Genomic DNA, 20,183 nt, shown 5'->3' with positions numbered 1-20,183 from the left:
AAATGAATGCACGCACACACACAGAGAGAAAGAATGAGCAAGAAACACACACACACACACACACACACACACACACACACACACACACACACACACACACACACACACACACACACACACACACACACACACACACACACACACACACACACACACACACACACACACACACACACACACACAGAGAGAGAGAGAATGAGCAAGAATAAGCAGAATTTGAATATGCCTGACAGCGTACCCATACTAAATCCTAACCTTAACGATTGGAGAGGTGAAATACAGACTGAACTTAGATCATCCTATACTCCTGGGCTCATTTGCATTAAATAAGCAAATCCTACAGTACTGTGTACCAACCTTTCTGGAAACCAGCGAGCGTTGTCTTTAGCGCTCCTCCTGGAGACTGGAGGAAGGTGCACTTGGGGATGAGGATGGGGTCGGGACAGCACGAGAGCCAGTCGTGACAGTGGTTGCAGAGTCGTCCTATCAGTGAAGGGTACATCTCAGCGAAAGAGTGGAGCCTGGCCAAGACCTCTGTGTAGAAGAGGGAGGGGTCTTTGGAAAGGAAACATAGTATTAGAATGGAGTGAGATGGTTGGTGAGACACTGTGAAGAGCAGGCTCTCCTGATATCATCCATCCAGTATAATGTCAATGTTTCTGGTTCCAAGCCATAGAGGAATGTATTAGGGACTCAAATCCATCAATAACCAAATAATCTACCCTACAGCATGGCTTGTAAATATGTGACATAGTGATCTACTTTATCAGAAACAGGACAGATTTAAACCCAACAGAACATGCATCAATTCAAACATGTGACACTTGACTAAGATGCCAGCCCCTGACCAAATAGAGACTGCCCCATCTGTCCATCTAGGAAGTCCAGGGTGGGCTTGAGGAGAATGAAAGTGTCTCGGATCAGTTGAGTTTCGGGACAGTCCATGTTCGGTGCAGAGGGTCACGTCCACAATGACATTGGCCACCCCACAGGTCAGAGTCTCAGCTTAAAGGTAGACTTTGTAATATGACATCATACACAGTAATTCAAATTGACATTCTTGACATTAGCCACTCCTGTAGCGAAACACAAGGGCTGAGGGGCACCTTGAGAAGACAGGTGTATTTTAATGATTCAACACCACACAAATATCCCATGGGAACATTTTCACTATGGAAACACGTCCGGTTAGCTTCATGCTAGTTTCAGTCCTTATTTACTGTGAGGTTCTGGCTGTGGGTGGCGTGAGACAATTGGTCGAACTGAACTGAAATCCCATCATTCTGTTACCTTGCGGTCAGCATCCATTGTGGTATTCAGTGGAGGTCAAAGGACCGCTATGAATTGGCAATGGCTCCAGCAAGCCAGGAAGTACTCTGCCAGGACCCTGTGTTTCTCAGCCCGCTGCTCTGACCTCCTCTACCTCTCTCGCACTGTTTAAAATTGTTAAAGTGGGCTGTCCAGACCATTTTGATTCAGATCTAGATTTCAGATGTATTGTCCTCAACACTCATATTACCATATCAAAATATACAAACACTGTACACTGTGCAATTGTACAACACTGTACAATTGATCGAGGGCGTCTAGTAAGATAAAAAGTGTGTGGCCTCGCTCCGACACCCCAGCTAGAAGGCTATGGAAGAACCTCATCAGGTCCTCATGCATGTGTGCTGTTAGTGGGGTGGGCGGCGGCAAACTGAACGCAGCGCAGATCCGGAGGATGCAGTCCACGTCAGAGCTCTTGGCCGACATCCCCAGAAACCTTAACACCACCACGGCCCTGGGATCCAGGAGGCACCTCCTGAGCCAGCTTGCAGAGCAGCACCGTCTAACCCACGCCCGGAAGCCCGTGCACCACCAGGGGCGCATGGCAGGAGTTGGTGTACTCCCACATGGCCAGGCAGATCTTCCCCAGGAAGAACTCCCTGCCGCAGAACATACCCAAACCCTTCCTGGTGCTCAGAGCCATGTGGTGGCTCAGCTCCTGGAGCATCCACCCTTGGTTTATTAACTGCAATCGTAGGGTTTATTAGGGTTTATTAACTGCATTCATGTCGTGTATGCAGTCCGGGAGTGTCCATTATGCGTGTGCTTTGAATTTACGGCGACTTTGTGTAAATATGCTAAAGGCTTCCATGCAGCAACCTGTTTGGATAATGTATTATATATGTTTTTGCTAACCTGATGCTGGGCATGTCGTGTGGAATTACATTAGTGCCAACATTGTGGATTTTGGGGAAGTCTTGTCATTTTATTTTTTTCTGGAAAAGTGAAGTGTTCCCAGGACAGTCCCGGTTACCCATGTTAATCCCTACCGTCGGATACTTAAGGTTCGGCAACATTGGAAGATGTAGATCATACATAAACATAACATTTGATGCTTTATGGATATTTAATATAAATCAGATTTCAGAAACCCTCCACAAAGTAGTATAACCTGATTATAGTTGCTTGCCTTTCGAATAAATAAAGATATCTGAGATAGTGTATTCATGTAGTTAATCATTTGCACAATAACTAGGCATTCCAGCTCATTACCCTGGTCCTACGTCATGATGTTTGTTCCCCAGTACTGTACAACCCTTAAAATGTTTTGACACTGGGTACATTTTACCAAACGTAATCCTGGTAACACGACAGGAACGTGTACCACCAGGGAGTTAATTTGATCATCAGGGTATTTAACTACAGGTTCAGAGCTCACAAATTAAAACGAGTCAAGGCTGAGTTTGCCTCTGGTTACGACTGGCAACAATATCTACTGCAATAAAATGCAATGTTCCTGGTAGTGCAAGTTCAAAAACGGAATAAAAACACCTACAGTTGAAGTCGGAAGTTTACATACACCTTAGCCAAATATATCTAAACTCAGTTTTTCACAATTCCTGACATTTAATCCTAGAGAATGATTTATGGAGGGTTTCTGGAATCTGATTTATATTAGAATGATTTATTTCAGCTTTTATTTATTTCATCACATTCCCAGTGGGTCAGAAGTTTACATACACTCAATTAGTATTCGGTATCATAGCCTTTGAATTATTTAACTTGGGTCAAACGTTTCGGGTAGCCTTCCACAAGCTTCCCACTATAAGTTGGGTGAATTTTGGCCCATTCCTCCTGACAGAGCTGGTGTAACTGAGTCAGGTTTGTAGGATCCTTGCACGCACATGCATTTTCAGTTCTGCCCACAAATGTTCTATAGGATTGAGGTCAGGGCTTTGTGATGGCCACTCCAATACCTTGACTTTGTTGTCCTTAAGCCATTTTGCCACAACTTCGGAAGTCTGCTTTGGGTCATTGTCCATTGGGAAGACCCATTTGCGACCAAGCTTTAACTTCCTGTCTGATGTCTTGAGATGTTGCTTCAATATAGCCACATAGTTTCCTTCCTCATGATGCCATCTATTTTGTGAAGTGGACCAGTCCCTCCTGCAGCAAAGCACCCCCACAACATGATGCTGCCACCCCCGTGCTTCATGGTTGGGATGGTGTTCTTTGGCTTGCAAACCTCCTCCTTTTTCCTCCAAACATAAAGATGGTCATTATGGCCAAACAGTTCTATTTTTGTTTCATCAGACCAGAGGACATTTCTCCATGTGCAGTTGCAAACCGTAGTCTGGCTTTTTTTATGCCGGTTTTGGAGCAGTGGCTTCTTCCTTACTGAGCGGCCTTTCAGGTTATGTTGATATAGGACTCGTTTTACTGTGGACATATATACTTTTGTACATGTTTCCTCCAGCATCTTCACAAGGTCATTTGCTGTTGTTCTGGGATTGATTTGCACATTTCGAACCAAAGTACATTCATCTCTAGGAGACTAAACGTGTCTCCTTCCTGAGCGGTATGATGGCTGTGTGGTCCCATTGTGTTTGTACTTGCGTACTATTGTTTGTACAATCAAATGGCTACCCAGACTACTTACCGTGCCACCCCCCCTCTCCCCTTACACCACTGCTACTCTCTGTTGTCATCTATGCATAGTCACTTTAATAACTCTACCTACATGTACATACTACCTCAACTAACCGGTGCCCCCGCACATTGACTCTGTATCGGTACCCCCCTGTATATAGTCTCGCTATTGTTATTTTAATTACTTGTTACCTGCTCTTTAATTACTTGTTACTTTTATCTCTTATTCAAACATTTTTTTTTTGATTGGCAGTAGAATGGCCCATACTGAAGAGCTCAGTGACTTTCAACGTGGCACCGTCATAGGATGCCACCTTTCCAACAAGTCAGTTTGTCAACCTTCTGCCATGCTAGAGTTGCCCCAGTCAACTGTAAGTGCTGTTATTGTGAAGTGGAAACGTATAGAAGCAACAACGGCTCAGCCACAAAGTGGTAAGCCACACAAGTTCACAGAATGGGAGCGTCGAGTGCTGAAGCACGTAAAAAAAATAGTCTGTCCTCAGTTACAATACTCACTACCGAGTTCAAAGCTGCCTATGGAAGCAACACCAGCCCAATAACGGTTCGTTGGGAGCTTCATGAAATGGGTTTAAATGGCAGAGCAGCCACACACAAGCCTAAGAACACCATGCGCAATGCCAAGCATCGGCTGGAGTGGTGTTAAGCCCTCCGCCAATGGACTCTGGAGCAGTGGAAACGCGTTCTCTGGAGTGATGAATCACACTTCACCATCTGGCAGTCCGATGGACAAATCTGGGTTTGGCGGAAGCCAGGAGAACGCTACCTCCCCAATGCATAGTACCAACTGCAGTTTGGTGGAGGAATAATGGTCTGGGGCTGTTTTTCATGGTTCGGGCTAGTCCCCTTAGTTCCATTGAAGGGAAATCTTAAAGCTACAGCATAAAATAACACTCTAGACGATTCTGTGCTTCCAACATTGTGGCAACAGTTTGGGGAAGGCCCTTTCCTGTTTCAGCATGACAATGCCCCTGTGTATAAAGCGAGGTCCATACAGAAATGGTTTGTCGAGAGCGGTGTGGAAGAACTTGACTGGCCTGTACAGAGCGCTGACCTCAACTCCATCAAACACCTTTGGGATGAATTGAAACGCCAACTGCGAGGCAGGCTTAATTTCCCGACCTCACTAATGCTCGTGGCTGAATGGAAGCAAGTCCCCTCAGCAATGTTCCAACATCTAGTGTAAAGCCTTCCCAGAAGAGTGGAGGCTGTTATAGCAGCAAAGGGGGACCAACTCCATATTAATGACCATGATTTCAAATGAGATGTTCGACGAGCAGGTGTCCACATACTTTTGGTCATGTAGTGTATACTCAATGGTTTCTCTGACGTGGTTCGTCAGTGATCAATCCGCAGAGATATGTTAAGATTATAATTATAAAGTAAAAGTTGTATTCTTACGACAGTGTGCTGTAACAGCTTTATGGCAGCGAGTGTAACAGTTGTATTCTTACGACAGTGTGTTGTAACAGCTTTATGGCAGCGAGTGTAACAGTTGTGTTCTTACGACAGTGTGTTGTAACAGTTTCATGGCAGCGTGTAACAGTTGTATTCTTACGACAGTTTGTTGTAACAGCTTTATGGCAGCGAGTGTAACAGTTGTATTCTTACGACAGTTTGTTGTAACAGCTTTATGGCAGCGAGTGTAACAGTTGTATTCTTACGACAGTGTGTTGTAACAGCTTTATGGCAGCGAGTGTAACAGTTGTATTCGTACGACAGTGTGTTGTAACAGCTTTATGGCCGCGAGTGTAACAGTTGTATTCTTACGACAGTGTGTTGTAACAGCTTTATGGCAGCGAGTGTAACAGTTGTATTCTTACGACAGTGTGCTGTAACAGCTTTATGGCAGCGAGTGTAACAGTTGTATTCTTAGGACAGTGTGTTGTAACAGCTTTATGGCAGCGAGTGTAACAGTTGTATTCGTACGACAGTGTGTTGTAACAGCTTTATGGCAGCGAGTGTAACAGTTGTATTCTTACGACAGTGTGCTGTAACAGCTTTATGGCCGCGAGTGTAACAGTTGTATTCTTAGGACAGTGTGTTGTAACAGCTTTATGGCAGCGAGTGTACTTCAAGTGAAAGGCTAGAGCCTCATTTTATCAGACAGGATACTGAATCTGTCAGAGATACTGACCAAAATGAGTTTGAGGCCCCATGCTCAAGGTACAGTACATATTGCAGCTCTGCAGAAACTGGAGAGCTACTTCTTCTGAGAAAACTGACAGAAGTCAACAAATGCCGACAAAAGGGTCAAGTCAATTCTTTGTTAGTGTATTTTGCTCTTCCTTACTTGAATACAATTGCAGTTTAAAATATACCTCCAAACTCAAAACACAGCACAAAAGGGGGGAAACTGGGTGATATTGCATGCAGAGCAATCTTTCCCAACCCTGGTCAGTACACATTTTTATTGTAACCCTGGACAAGCACACCTGATTCAACTCATTTAGGGCTTGATGATTAGTTAACAAGTTGAACGAGGTGTGCTTAATAAAAATGTCTACTGTTGGGATACTGGAGGACCAGGGTTGGGGAACACTGCTGTAGAGCAGCAGAAACTGGAAATTCTTCTCTTTATCAATTCTTGTCTTCGTCTTTTTTTTTGTTGTTGTTGAAAATGGAGGTCCCTTGTGCCCATGTCCTAAGTGTATGATTGGTTGGGGATGTTCACGCTGAGCTGGTTGTGATTGGTCAACATGCACATGGAGTGTCCGCCTCCAGCTCAACCGTTAGTCCTTTGCTCAGAAGGAAAGCTTCCTGCTTTGGCTCCCGCCCTAGGAAGTTCTTCAGCATCAGTTCAGCATCCTCCGAGCCTCCGGGCTTCAGGATAAAGTTTCTGTAGTCAAGCCCCACCTGGGAGAGATGGAAAAAGATCTCGGCATCAAACAGGAGGCCATTTTAGCCAAAAAACAATTACATTTCTGCCATGGTGAAATCATTTGGAGCTCAAAAACCAAAGTCAGATGACATGACTCCAGTCCTGGAGGGCTGCAGGCAGTCACTGCTCACTAGCATCAATAACCAATGACACCTGATATAAATTACTAGATAATAGCTGAAGATGGTCAAGTGTAAAAACAGCATTGTAAATAACTAGCTCAGCTGTGCCAACCTTTGGGTTCATGATGCCCTCCTGCTTGAAGCGGGCGTAGAACATGTCCATGGAGTAGACCTCGCTCCAGAGGTAACCGTAGTACTGGGCGTCATAACCACCTGCCAGGTGGCCAAATGTGGCAGGCATGTTGGTTCCTATGGGCACAATGGCAAAGAGAAAGGATTGTTTAAAAGCTGTGACAATGACCATAGGAGTTGGCAAGATGGCACAAACATATCTGGGACCAGGCTACCAAACTACAGCTGTGATGGTGGTCTGGCTCACTGGTTGAGGTTGTCTCTGACCTGAGGATGCGGGCACACCCAGGATCTCCTGGCACAGCCGGGCATACTCCTCAGCCGGGTCCAGGCCATTCTTGGTGTGGAGTGCCTGGTCCACCTTGGCCAGGACAATCTGACGCAGGTTAAACAGACCTGCATGGGAGGGAGAGAGTTAACACAACACACTGATACCTGTAAACCAGGTAGTTCATCAGGAGTCTGGTTGGTGACCACAGCTGAATAACCCAACCTCCAGCACTGGTGTACAACGTGTTAAGGGGTGTTCTATTAAGGAACCAGGACATTTTTTTTGTGGTGACCCACCCGTGTTGGCCAGCCGGGACTTCATGAGTTTATCCAGCAGGTCGTCAGGGATAGGGGCGCCCGTCTTGTAGTGTTTGGACATGCGCTGCAGGGGCTCTTTCTCCCACACCCAGTTCTCCAACATCTGGGAGGGTGCCTCCACAAAGTCCCGCTCCACGTGAGTCCCGCTGAACATGGCAAAGTTCGCCTGGTAGCAGCAGAGACAGAAGAGAGACGGGTATCTGTTAATAAACGAATCCTGAGGTGTAGTAGGTTTAAGTAGTTCATATCAGTCTGAATAAAAAATATCATACATGTATAATATGAAATATATATTTTAGATTGAATGATCAGAGGAGGACAATACCCTCTCTGGCATTAAAGTGACTTGTAAGAATTCCTTGCTTACAAAGTCTTTTAGGTTGATTTGACAGGAAATATATAAATAAAAGCCAGAGTGGGAAATATATTAACCATCACACTAAAATGCCTTTATTCAGACAAACATTAATTTCAGTGCACAGGAACAGAACAATGCTGTATACTAGTAATGACACACACCTGAGCGCAGAGCTGGTGCATGACATGGCCAAACTCGTGGAAGTAGGTCTCCACCTCGTCATGCTGCAGCAGGGAGGGGGCATCGGCCGTGGGCTTGCTGAAGTTGGCCACCATGGCTGCCACCGCCATTTGGCGGGTCCCGTCCGACAGCAGACAGCCGGGCTGCAGGCCGAAGCAGGCAGCGTGGCCGTACTTTCCCTCTCTGGGGGGGGGGGGGATAAACACAATCACCATGACTGTTAAACATGACTGGCTAAATCTGAGTTTTTTTTTATTGTCTCCCTCATTATGTTGATGAGCAAAGGTGAGCTCCTTCTCTATTTTGATTGCAGTTTAACTTCATTTACAAAATGAAACCGTAACTCTGCAGAGCAATGAAATACAGATTTCTTCCCCTCCAAAAAAATGACAAAATCCTTATAAAAGATAGATATATCAAAACAATCGTACAAAACACATTGCTTTGCTTTTCATGTATTGATGTGAATATTGATGTGTATAGTGTTTGATGTGTATACAGGGGGCACATGTTAAAGAGACCTTGGTCTCAGCATGATTCCCTGTTAAAATAAAGGCTAAATAAAATAAAATAGTAAACCAAAGGCGGCCATCTTTAAAATCCTTTTCTATCTCCTCTGCTTTCCTTCGACTCACCTTGGGAAGAGGTCCAGGTAGAACTGGCCCACCACCGTGCCCGAGGTGCGGTCCTTGACGCAGTAAAGGGTGACGTCGTCGTGCCAAACTGGGGCGCCCTCCACCAGATCAAAGGTGAGGTTGAGCAGCTCCTGGTAGATGTCCAACAGGCCCCGGGTCACCACCTCCATTGGGAAGTACTCTTTCAGCTGGTTCTGGTCCACCGCGTACTGGGTCTCCTCCACCTAAAGGGGGGCAGAGCAGAGGAAATATATTTAATTAAACACTTCAAAACTGTATTTATACCCTCAGGGGCAAATAAAAACCACACAGCCGAAAGGGTCAGCTCTACCGCCGCAGTAAAAAAAATTGATGTTTTTATTATCACAGTATTATTTTGTTTACATAAATATACACAATACACACATATACAGTGGGGAGAAGAAGTATTTGATAACCTGCAAAATCGGCAGTGTTTCCTACTTACAAAGCATGTAGAGGTCTGTAATTTTTATCATAGGTACACTTCAACTGTGAGAGACGGAATCTAAAACAAAAATCCAGAAAATCACATTGTATGATTTTTAAGTAATTAATTTGCATTTTATTGCATGAGATAAGTATTTGATAAATCAGAAAAGCAGAACTTAATATTTGGTACAGAAACCTTTGTTTGCAATTACAGAGATCATATGTTTCCTGTAGTTCTTGACCAGGTTTGCACACACTGCAGCAGGGATTTTGGCCCACTCCTTCCTCCATACAGACCTTCTCCAGATCCTTCAGGTTTCGGGGCTGTCGCTGGGCAATACGGACTTTCAGCTCCCTCCAGAGATTTTCTATTGGGTTTAGGTCTGGAGACTGGCTAGGCCACTCCAGGACCTTGAGATGCTTCTTACGGAGCCACTCCTTAGTTGCCCTGGCTGTGTGTTTCGGGTCGTTGTCATGCTGGAAGACCCAGCCACGACCCATCTTCAATGCTCTTACTGAGGGAAGGAGGTTGTTGGCCAAGATCTCGCGATACATGGCCCCATCCATCCTCCCCTCAATACGGTGCAGTCGTCCTGTCCCCTTTCCAGAAAAGCATCCCCAAAGAATGATGTTTCCACCTCCGTGCTTCACGGTTGGGATGGTGTTCTTGGAGTTGTACTCATCCTTCTTCTTCCTCCAAACACGGCGAGGGGAGTTTAGACCAAAAAGCTCTATTTTTGTCTCATCAGACCACATGACCTTCTCCCATTCCTCCTCTGGATCATCAGGATGGTCATTGGCAAACTTCAGACGGGTCTGGACATGCGCTGGCTTGAGCAGGGGGACCTTGCGTGCGCTGTAGGATTTTAATCCATGACGGCGTAGTGTGTTACTAATGGTTTTCTTTGAGACGGTGGTCCCAGCTCTCTTCAGGTCATTGACCAGGTCCTGCCGTGTAGTTCTGGGCTGATCCCTCACCTTCCTTATGATCATTGATGCCCAACGAGGTGAGATCTTGCATGGAGCCCCAGACCGAGGGTGATTGACGGTCATCTTGAACTTCTTCCATTTTCTAATAATTGCGCCAACAGTTGTTGCCTTCTCACCAAGCTGCTTGCCTATTGTCCTGTAGCCCATCCCAGCCTTGTGCAGGTCTACAATTTTATCCCTGATGTCCTTACACAGCTCTCTGGTCTTGGCCATTGTGGAGAGGTTGGAGTCTGTTTGATTGAGTGTGTGGACAGGTGTCTTTTATACAGGTAACGAGTTCAAACAGGTGCAGTTAATACAGGTAATGAGTGGAGAACAGGAGGGCTTCTTAAAGAAAAACTAACAGGTCTGTGAGAGCCGGAATTCTTACTGGTTGGTAGGTGATCAAATACTTATGTCATGCAATAAAATGCAAATGAATTACTTAAAAATCATACAATGTGATTTTCTAGATTTTTGTTTTAGATTCCGTCTCTCACAGTTGAAGTGTACCTATGATAAAAATTACAGACCTCTACATGCTTTGTAAGTAGGAAAACCTGCAAAATCGGCAGTGTATCAAATACTTGTTCTCCCCACTGTATATATATACAGTAGCAGTCAAAAGTATGGACACGTCACCTCATTCAAGGGGTTTTCTTTATTTTTACTATTTTCTACATTTTAGAATAGTAATGAAGACATAAAAACGATGAAATAACACACATGGAATCATTTAATAACCCAAAAAGTATTAAACATATCAAAATATATTTTAGACTCTTCAAAGAAGCCACCCTTTGCCTTGATGACAGCTTTACACACTCAGTCACCTGGAATGTATTTCAATTAACAGGTGTGCCTTGTTAAAAGCTCACTTGTTGAATTTCTTTCCTTCTTAATGCGTTTGAGCCAATTAGTTGTGTTGTGACAAGGTAGGGGTGGTATACAGAAGATAGCCCTATTTGGTAAAATACCAAGTCCATATTACAGCAAGAACAGCTCAAATAAGCAAAGAGAAACGACAGTCCATCATTACATTAAAATATGAAGGTCAGTCAATCCAGAAGACTTCAAGAACTTTGAAAGTTTCTTCAAGTGCAGTTGCAAAAACCATCAAGTGCTGTGATGAAACTGGCTCTCATGAGGACTGCCACAGGAAAGGAAGACCCAGAGTTAACTCTGCTGCAGAGGATATGTTCATTAGAGTTAACTGCACCTCAGATTGCAGTCCAAATAAATGTTTCACGGAGTTCAAGTAGCAGACACATCTCAACATCAACTGTTCAGAGGAGTCTGCGGGAATTAGGCCTTCATGGTCAAATTGCTGCAAAGAAACCACTACTAAAGGACATCAATAAGAAGTAGAGACTTACTTGGGCTAAGAAACACGAACAATGTACATTAGACCGGTGGAAATCTGTCCTTTGGTCTGTTATGAGATGTCTTTGTGAGACGCGAAGTAGGTGAACGGATGATCTCTGCATGTGTGGTTTCCACCGTGAAGCATGGAGGAGGTGGTGTGATGGTGCTTTGCTGGTGGCACTGTCAGTGATTTATTTAGAATTCAAGGCACACTTAACCAGCATGGCTACCACAGCATTCTGCAGCAATATGCCATCCAAACTGATATGCGCTTAGTGGGACTATCATTTGTTTTTCAACAGGACAATGACCCAACACACCTCCAGGCTGGGTAAGGGCTATTTGACCAAGGAGAGTGATGGAGTGCTGCATCAGATGACCTGGCCTCCAGAATCACCTGACCTCAACCCAATTGAGATGGTTTGGGATGAGTTGGACCGCAAAGTGAAGGAAGAGCAGCCAACAAGTGCTCAGCATATGTGGGAACTCCTTCAAGACTGTTGGAAAAGCATTCCTCATGAAGCTGGTTGAGAGAATGCAAAGAGTGTGCAAAGCTGAAATCAAGGCAAAGGGTGGCTACTCTGCAGAATGTAAAATGTACAGTCAGGGCCAAAAGTTTTGGGAATGACACAAATATACATTTTCACAGAGTCTGCTGCCTCAGTTTGTATGATGGCAATTTGCATATACTCCAGAATGTTATGAAGAGTGATCAGATGAATTGCAAAGTCCCTCTTAGCCATGCAAATTAACTGAATCCCCAAAAAAACATTTCCACTGCATTTCAGTCCTACCACAAAAGGACCAGCTGACATTGAACCGCAGTCAGTGATTCTCTGGTTAACACAGGTGTGAGTGTTGACGAGGACAAGGCTGGAGATCACTCTGTCATGCTGATTGAGTTTTAATAACAGACTGAAAGCTTCAAAAGGAGGGTGGTGCTTGGAATAATTGTTCTTCAACTGTCTACCATGGTTACCTGCAAGGAAACACGTGCCGTCATCATTGCTTTGCACAAAAAGGGCTTCACAGGCAAGGATATTGCTGCCAGTAAGATTGCAACTAAATCAACCATTTATCGGATCATCAAGAACTTCCAGGAGAGCAGTTCAATTGTTGTGAAGAAGGCTTCAGGGCGCCCAAGAAAGTCCAGCAAGCGCCAGGACCGTCTCCTAAAGTTAATTCAGCTGCGGGATCGGGGCACCACCAGTACAGAGCTTGCTCAGGAATGGCAGCAGGCAGGTGTGAGTGCATCTGCACGCACAGTGAGGCAAAGACTTTTGGAGGATGGCCTGGTGTCAAGAAGGGCAGCAAAGAAGCCACTTCTCTCCAGGAAAAACATAAAGGACAGACTGATATTCTGCAAAAGGTACAGGGATTAGACTGCTGAGGACTGGGGTAAAGTCATTTTCTCTGATGAATCCCCTTTCCGGAAAAAAGCTTGTCCGGAGAAGACAAGGTGAGCGCTACCATCAGTCCTGTGTCATGTCAACAGTAAAGCATCCTGAGACCATTCATGCGTGGGGTTGCTTCTCAGCCAAGGGAGTGGGCTCACTCACAATTTTGCCTAAGAACACGGCCATGAATAAAAAATGGTACCAACACATCCTCCGAGAGCAACTTCTCCCAACCATCCAGGAACAGTTTGGTGACGAACAATGCCTTTTCCAGCATGATGGGGCACCTTGCCATAAGACAAAAGTGATAACTAAGTGGCTCGGGGAACAAAACATCGATATTTTGGGTCCATGGCCAGGAAACTCCCCAGACCTTAATCCCATTGAGAACTTGTGGTCAATCCTCAAGAGGCGGGTGGACAAACAAAAACCCACAAATTCTGACAAACTCCAAGCATTGATTATGCAAGAATGGGCTGCCATCAGTCAGGATGTGGCCCAGAAGTTAATTGACCACAAGCCAGGGCGTATTGCAGAGGTCTTGAAAAAGAAGGGTCAACACTGCAAATATTGACTCTTTGCATAAACTTCATGTAATTGTCAATAAAAGCCTTTGACACTTATGAAATGCTTGTAATTATACTTCAGTATTCCATTGTAACATCTGACAAAAATATCTAGACACTGAAGCAGCAAACTTTGTGGAAATTAATATTTGTGTCATTCTCAAAACTTTTGGCCACAACTATATTTTGATTTGTTTAACACTTGTTGGGTTATTAAATGATTCCAAATGTTTTATTTAATAGTTTTGATGTCTTTACTATTATTCTACAATGTAGAAAACAGTAAAAAGTACAAATAAAGAAAAAACCTTGAATGAGTAGGTGTATCCAAACTTTTGACTGGTACTATGTGTGTGTGTGTATATATGGTGTAGCAATTATTTAATAGGTTTCAAGTTTTATTAGACATATGTAGGGGATACACATGGTTCCTTCTCGACAATGCAACAATAAGAAATAATAAAAAATAAGAATAGGAACATTCTAAATGGTAAATGGCTCAGTAAAATATAATAAACATTTTAGCATGAGTATAATACAGGAAGGCACAATTTATAGTCCAATATTTACACGGGGGATTGGGGGGAAATACAACAGAACAATAATCTTTGCATCCTGCAACTCTGATATCATCCCACACCGATGTATTGATGTGTTAAATAAAGCGGTGTTGGGTAACTGAGCATAACAGAGTTGTAGACATTTGTCTTTATTCCCCCTCTGCCCTACCTGGGTCATGAAGTAGCGCGTGTCCCAGGCTTGCAGCTCGCCATTGAAAGGCAGGCTCCTCTTCTGGCACTCCTTCTCCTTCAGCGCGAGGATAACCTTGCGCTCCTCCTCCCCCAGGGGCTTCAGCTTACGGGCCAGCTCCTCTGGAAAATACAAACAGTACCTTATTGTCAAAGGTACTTACGGGCCAGCTCCTCTGGAAAATACAAACAGTACCTTATTGTCAAAGGTACTTACAGGCCAGCTCCTCTGGAGAATACAAACATTACCTTATTGTCAAAGGTACTTATAGGACAGCTCCTCTGGAAAATACAAACATTACCTTATTGTCAAAGGTACTTACGGGCCAGCTCCTCTGGAAAATACAAACATTACCTTATTGTCAAAGGTACACAAAGGATATGTGTATCCTCCGAAAGACAGACACAGACGTTGGAGCAGAGCGGTGGTAACTAGTGTGTGTATTGTTTTTTGCAATGTGAAACATTTTGTGTTGTAGCAGTTGTGTTTGTTAATGCATAGTTGAGTGTGAGCAGTGCCCTCAACAAATACAATATGACACAAATACTTTGACTAAAATGGAACAGGGTGGTTACGGCCACTGGGGTCAGGGGAGTATAGGGAAGCAGCTGCAGCACACACACTTCAAAATGTTTTATTGTCACATACACCGGATAGGTGCAGTGAAATGTGTTGTTTTACAGGGTCAGCCAGAGCAGTACAGTGCCACTGGAGCAACTTAGGGTTAATTATTACATATTTTTCACGTTGTCGGCACAGGTATTCATGTGACCTTTCGGTTAGTGGCGCAACGCTCTAACCAGTAGGCTACCCGCCTTCCCAATACCTTGTTTCTGATAGAACTGACAGCAGCCTCTGCAGCTAACAATAGTAAACCACAAACAACTAGCCAAATTGTACACTGGTCAGTTGAAAATGGAACCGCGTACCATAACAACCTTTCAATGAGTTGTACAGTCCCGTGTGGCTCAGTTGGTAGAGCATGGCGCTTGCAACGCCAGGGTTGTGGGTTCATTCCCCACGGGGGGACCAGGATGAATATGTATGAACTTTCCAATTTGTAAGTCGCTCTGGATAAGAGCGTCAGCTAAATGACTTAAATGTAAATGTACGAACTCCTTTCTCAACCCCTCCCATCTCGACCCACCTAGGAAGCCGGCCACCTTCTTGCCAGACTTGGCCATGTTCATCTCCAGGACAAAGTCAGTGTGGGTGGTGAAGCCCAACAGGGAGCTCTTCTGAGCCCTCAGCTGCACCAGCTCTTTCAGGATGGCAGAGTTTTCCTACACCAGGAGAAAATTACAGAGGTTGGAATCTGAAATGAATTCCAGGGGACCATTTTTCAGGTTATACTTGGTGCTCAGAGAAAATAAAAAATGTGGAGCTGAAACGCACTTTGTTGTCTATCATATATTTTGGCTGAAATAAACTTAATGGTACATTTCCGTGCAGCAGTCTGACTTTATTTGAGGGGGCTCAGCAATTTTCTTGCTTCGAATACTTTCTCTGGCCATTGCCGTGTTTAAATTTTTTTATTACAGTAGGGTACCCAATTCTCTTCCAATACCGGATAGTATCTCTGTCTCACAGAGAACAGACAATGGCTCACCTCTTTGCAGCGAGAGTTGAAGGCCTCCTCCAGCTTCCTACGGGTCTCAGGGATGAAGCACTTCTTCATGGTGGGGAAGTAGTGAGGGTACTTGAGGGTGATCTTCAGCTTGTCCCCGTCCTTCTCCAGCGAGCTCAGGAAGTCCTCGGGGAGACCGCCTAAAGTGCATCGTCATACATGTCAGAAGTCATACTTCGGGATTTGCTTTCAATGATACAGCCAGCGCTTGTTGCTTCTTTTTTTAAGCAATTCAATTGGAAACCTGAAAACTGGACTAGAAACAGAGATCAATTTGCTGAGTACAATTTACAGGTGTCCTTCCCCTGAATCAGTTATTGTCGAACTGCACAGCCACCGTCGGTAAAAGTGATGTTTTTGGCATTCTTTAGACCGTGACTTCTACAAAAGAACAGGGACCGCTTTGATAGGTGTCTGACCAAAGATCAAAAAGCAGACCAAATCTATATCCTGTGAACTCACCCAGCTCCTCTCTGGTGAAAACCAGACTGGTGGTGTCTTCGTTCAGGTGTTTATTGAAGTCAATGCACAGGTTGCTAAGCTTCTTCTTAATCCTTTTGACTTCCTGTTTTGAGATCGAAGTAAGACAATGGATTGACAATGACCCTAATGATCAGAGGTAGAGCTGGGTTGAAATACTATTAGAAATCATTTCAAATACTCTAGCTGTGCTTGTCTGAAGCACTACAGGCAGGCTAAAGCAATCGCTCAGTATTGGGAAGATGGCAAATAGTATTTGAACCCAGGTCTGATCAGAGTATGAGCTTTGGAATTTAAAACCTTTCAGTAAAGTCCCTTACATTCTGTGTCTCTTTGGTCAGGTGGAGGCCATTCCTTTGACCCAGCTTGATCAGCCTCTCCATGTACCTCTTGGATTCATCAGTGAGCGTGTCAGCGTCAACCTTCCCCTGTGAGAGGACGGAAAGCAGAACTCAGCTGATGAGAATGATTCTGCACCCAGCTTTGCGTAGCCATAGGATACTTCTAAAGACAACATGATGAGGCAATAACATGTGAAAACATACAGGCCTCACCTACTGAGATCCTATCGGTACATCTCAACAGGCCAAAGGGCATTTTCCCCTTCTTTATTAGTCCTGATCGCTCAACAAAGTATTTATCAGCTGTACTGATCTGATGAAGTAGGCAGATGAAAGCACATCCACTGAGTGTGTTTTCAGATCAGTTTTCATCAGTCAGACTGCAGATGAAGAATAAATAAAGAATAAATAAATTGTTTTTCTTCCCCTTAATAGCTTGTACCTCACAGATAACTACTTTATTGAGGAAAAATGTACTCACTATGACTGATATGTGGTTGTCCCACATATCTTAAGATGAATGCACTAACTGTAAGTCGCTCTGGATAAGAGTGTCTGCTAAATGACTAAATGTCAATGTAAAGAGATGAGGACAGGAAGCCACTTCAGACTATTGAGATGGACCTCCTTTATTGACCTCTTCCTCCTCACCTCCAGTGCCACGATCCTCTGGTAGACGTCCTCCCTCATGCTCATCTCCACGTCAAACTCGGACAGCTTCTTGTCGGCGTCGGTGCTGGCCGTGCGTACGTCCTTGGAGGAAGACACGTGCTGGGGGAAGTCCAGCATATTGCGCTCAACTGGAATAACATGTCAAAATGCAAGAGTGAGCAGGTATTATGAGTGTCATTTTCTTTGCAAGTGATTTTTAGTATTATTTAAAACAGGGAATCCCCCTGAGAACTTACAAAACACGATCATGAAAAAGACATTCCTCACTAATAGAGTAATCAACTGTATCATGATGCACTGTATCATGACGATGATTATATTTTGGGCTTTTTCAGTGCTCAAAATTATTTCGTACTGAAAGAGGGGGACTCACCTCATCCTTTACCAATGTGTAACACCCACCTGTAGTTTATAAATCCAGTCTAATGTGACCATTTTTAGCTTGAAACATAAGCTCAGGTTTTGGGGAATGTGCATTGTGATGAAACAGTTAATAAAAGGCCTAAAATGATGAGAGGCAGGATAGTGATAATAAAAACATGCTCTTTTGTACATTTTGTATGAGATATTTTGCTGCACCGGGTTTATAAAAGGCTACAACTGCCTGATGTAACATGTACAGCCCAGTGTCCACTGCCTGTGCCCTGGTTTCAAAACAATGCCAAAAACACTATTGTGGTGAGCATAGGCTGGTCAGCTAGTCTTTATGTAAAAAGTGCTGATTTGTCTATAACATTGCATACCTCTTTCCTGCCAACTCAGACTTTTCCCCATCGCTTACAATGGCAGTGGAATAGATGCTAGGGGTGGTTGCTATGAACTGAACTGCTGGACTGAACTGATTATATATATCTTTAGTTTTGTTTTTGTGAAACCTGCCCATCAGCTACCAACAAAGTGCATGGACTTGTTCTTTGCCCTCTTTACACAAGTATATGGTTCTACTGAACAAATGCACCAATTATGTATCAACCAATTTTTTCTTTTATTTAACTAGGCAAGTCAGTTAAGAACAAATTCTTAATTACAATGACGGCCTACCGGGGAACAGTGGGTTAACTGCCTAGTTCAGGGGCAGTTACTGGCCCAACGCTCTAACCACTAGGCTAACTGCCGCCCCAAACCTATAGGTTCGTACATAGAGGAAATTATAGGGGAAACCTGTTGGGAAGCACTTGTCAAGTCACATACACTTAATATCCCTCCTACCATCTAATTATTTCCTTGATGGCAGACAACTCTTTAAATAACTGGAGAGGTTGACACCATATTTTCACCATACTGCTGTAACCTTAATTCAGTTATTTCAATTCACTGTCACAATAGAGGAAAGGGGTTAAAGAAAGGTGTCTTTTTGGAGTATGAGTCTCACCCACCTGTGTACTCCACCTCTACATCAGCGAGGGATTTCAGGGTGTTCTCATAGGAAACACTGGCCAGGTCCAGGGCCCCAACACAGTCATACACCTTTTTGGTCTTGTCAATAAGCTCATCTGATAGCTGATGGATTTGCTCGGGGGTCAGGTCCCAGCGCAGGCGGTTGTCAGCACACACTTGCGCACCACTGCCAGACGCCACCTCTCCTGTGGGGTGAAATAAGGAATGGTCACGAGTTGGATGGTTCGTCTTGGAAAAGGCGTCTTGGAAAAGGCGTAACTGCTGAACTGTGAGGAAATGTACAGGTTATAAGGAAATAGCTTTTTTTCACTATGGCGACATTCAATGGCATTTTCTATAAACTATGCCTAGTTTCAGCATCAGCACTGCTCACGTGGTTAGAAGATACTGTGGCTGATGTACAGTCAACACTACTGTGACCGTTTTAACACCCCATAAAAATACTAGCTAGCAACAGTTCAGTGCTGCCCTTAAAACACTAGCAACCAATTGGCAGTATGCAAATGACAACCCGTGATTATAGTAATAGTGTTGACATTTCTACTATTTACTCTATGGAAACTATGTGGATGTGCATTGTAGTAGCTAATCCAGTGATACTTTGGGGTTCAACACTGATTATCTAAAACAATTAGCTAACGCTAGCTAACTATCGTTTAATTAAATTAGGCGGTTGTCATCCTCCCTACTGAAATATATATATAGTTAGCAAATGTAAGAGGCATTGTCAGTACTGCTTACTTTGTACTTCACAAATATTGTAACATTTGGAAGGTTCATTATCAAAACGCGCCAGTGGGATTCTTGCCAATTTGTAATCACGCCTGGCTTTTGATCTAGTTGGCTAGGTAGCTAACTGAATGGGACGGATGCATGCTGTATTGGAACTAGCTAACTATCAATCGTGTTAGTGCGTGGCTAAGCTGGTTATTTAGCTAGATGCGATGAACCTGCAGAGATGTGCTTGCTTGCTACAAACAACATTTTAATAGCATGCAATACATTTTCTGTTAAATAAGGTTAACGTTAGCTAACTAACGTTAAAGCGTTAGTATACAGAAAGCGTTATCAAGTCCAGCACAGACTGACGATCGAATATGCAAAACGTTGAGTTTATTCATTTGACAATGACGTGTTACAAAATACCCAATGTAATATTAATGAATTTCGTAAAGACTCACCTGTCGGTGCCATATTTCAGAAATCTGAGAAGCAACGTTCGCGGTGAGTTTTACAGCCTGTGGTTGACGATGCCAATTCAGCGATTAGGGGTTTTGACCACTGATGTTTCCCTTAGGTACCACAGCCACAAAGTCAAAATTGGGGGCACGCACAC

At 43.9% G+C, this 20,183-nt stretch overlaps 1 protein-coding gene and 1 non-coding gene across 2 annotated transcripts; both read right to left on the bottom strand.

Moving 5' to 3' along the window:
- Positions 1 to 6,194: 6,194 nt before the first annotated feature.
- Positions 6,195 to 20,173, bottom strand: LOC139539560 (thimet oligopeptidase-like). The gene is made up of 14 exons (XM_071342625.1): positions 20,029 to 20,173; positions 18,826 to 19,032; positions 17,429 to 17,577; positions 16,757 to 16,864; positions 16,419 to 16,521; positions 15,939 to 16,096; positions 15,477 to 15,612; positions 14,309 to 14,451; positions 8,833 to 9,056; positions 8,179 to 8,380; positions 7,639 to 7,825; positions 7,339 to 7,467; positions 7,052 to 7,188; positions 6,195 to 6,792 (listed from the first exon to the last, which is right to left on the bottom strand). Exons 1-14 carry the CDS (start codon positions 20,039 to 20,041, stop codon positions 6,631 to 6,633), a joined length of 2,058 nt encoding a protein of 685 aa, XP_071198726.1. The 5' UTR covers positions 20,042 to 20,173; the 3' UTR covers positions 6,195 to 6,630.
- On the bottom strand, positions 16,249 to 16,374 carry LOC139540575 (small nucleolar RNA SNORA16B/SNORA16A family). Its single transcript, XR_011668235.1, has one exon. It is a non-coding gene; the product is annotated as a small nucleolar RNA SNORA16B/SNORA16A family (small nucleolar RNA).
- Positions 20,174 to 20,183: the final 10 nt, after the last annotated feature.

The sequence above is a fragment of the Salvelinus alpinus genome, chromosome 15, assembly GCF_045679555.1.
Source record: "Salvelinus alpinus chromosome 15, SLU_Salpinus.1, whole genome shotgun sequence".
Classification (NCBI taxonomy): domain Eukaryota; kingdom Metazoa; phylum Chordata; class Actinopteri; order Salmoniformes; family Salmonidae; genus Salvelinus; species Salvelinus alpinus.
The sequence above is the reverse complement of the archived record's forward strand: the minus strand, read 5'-3'. Positions and strand labels throughout refer to the sequence as shown.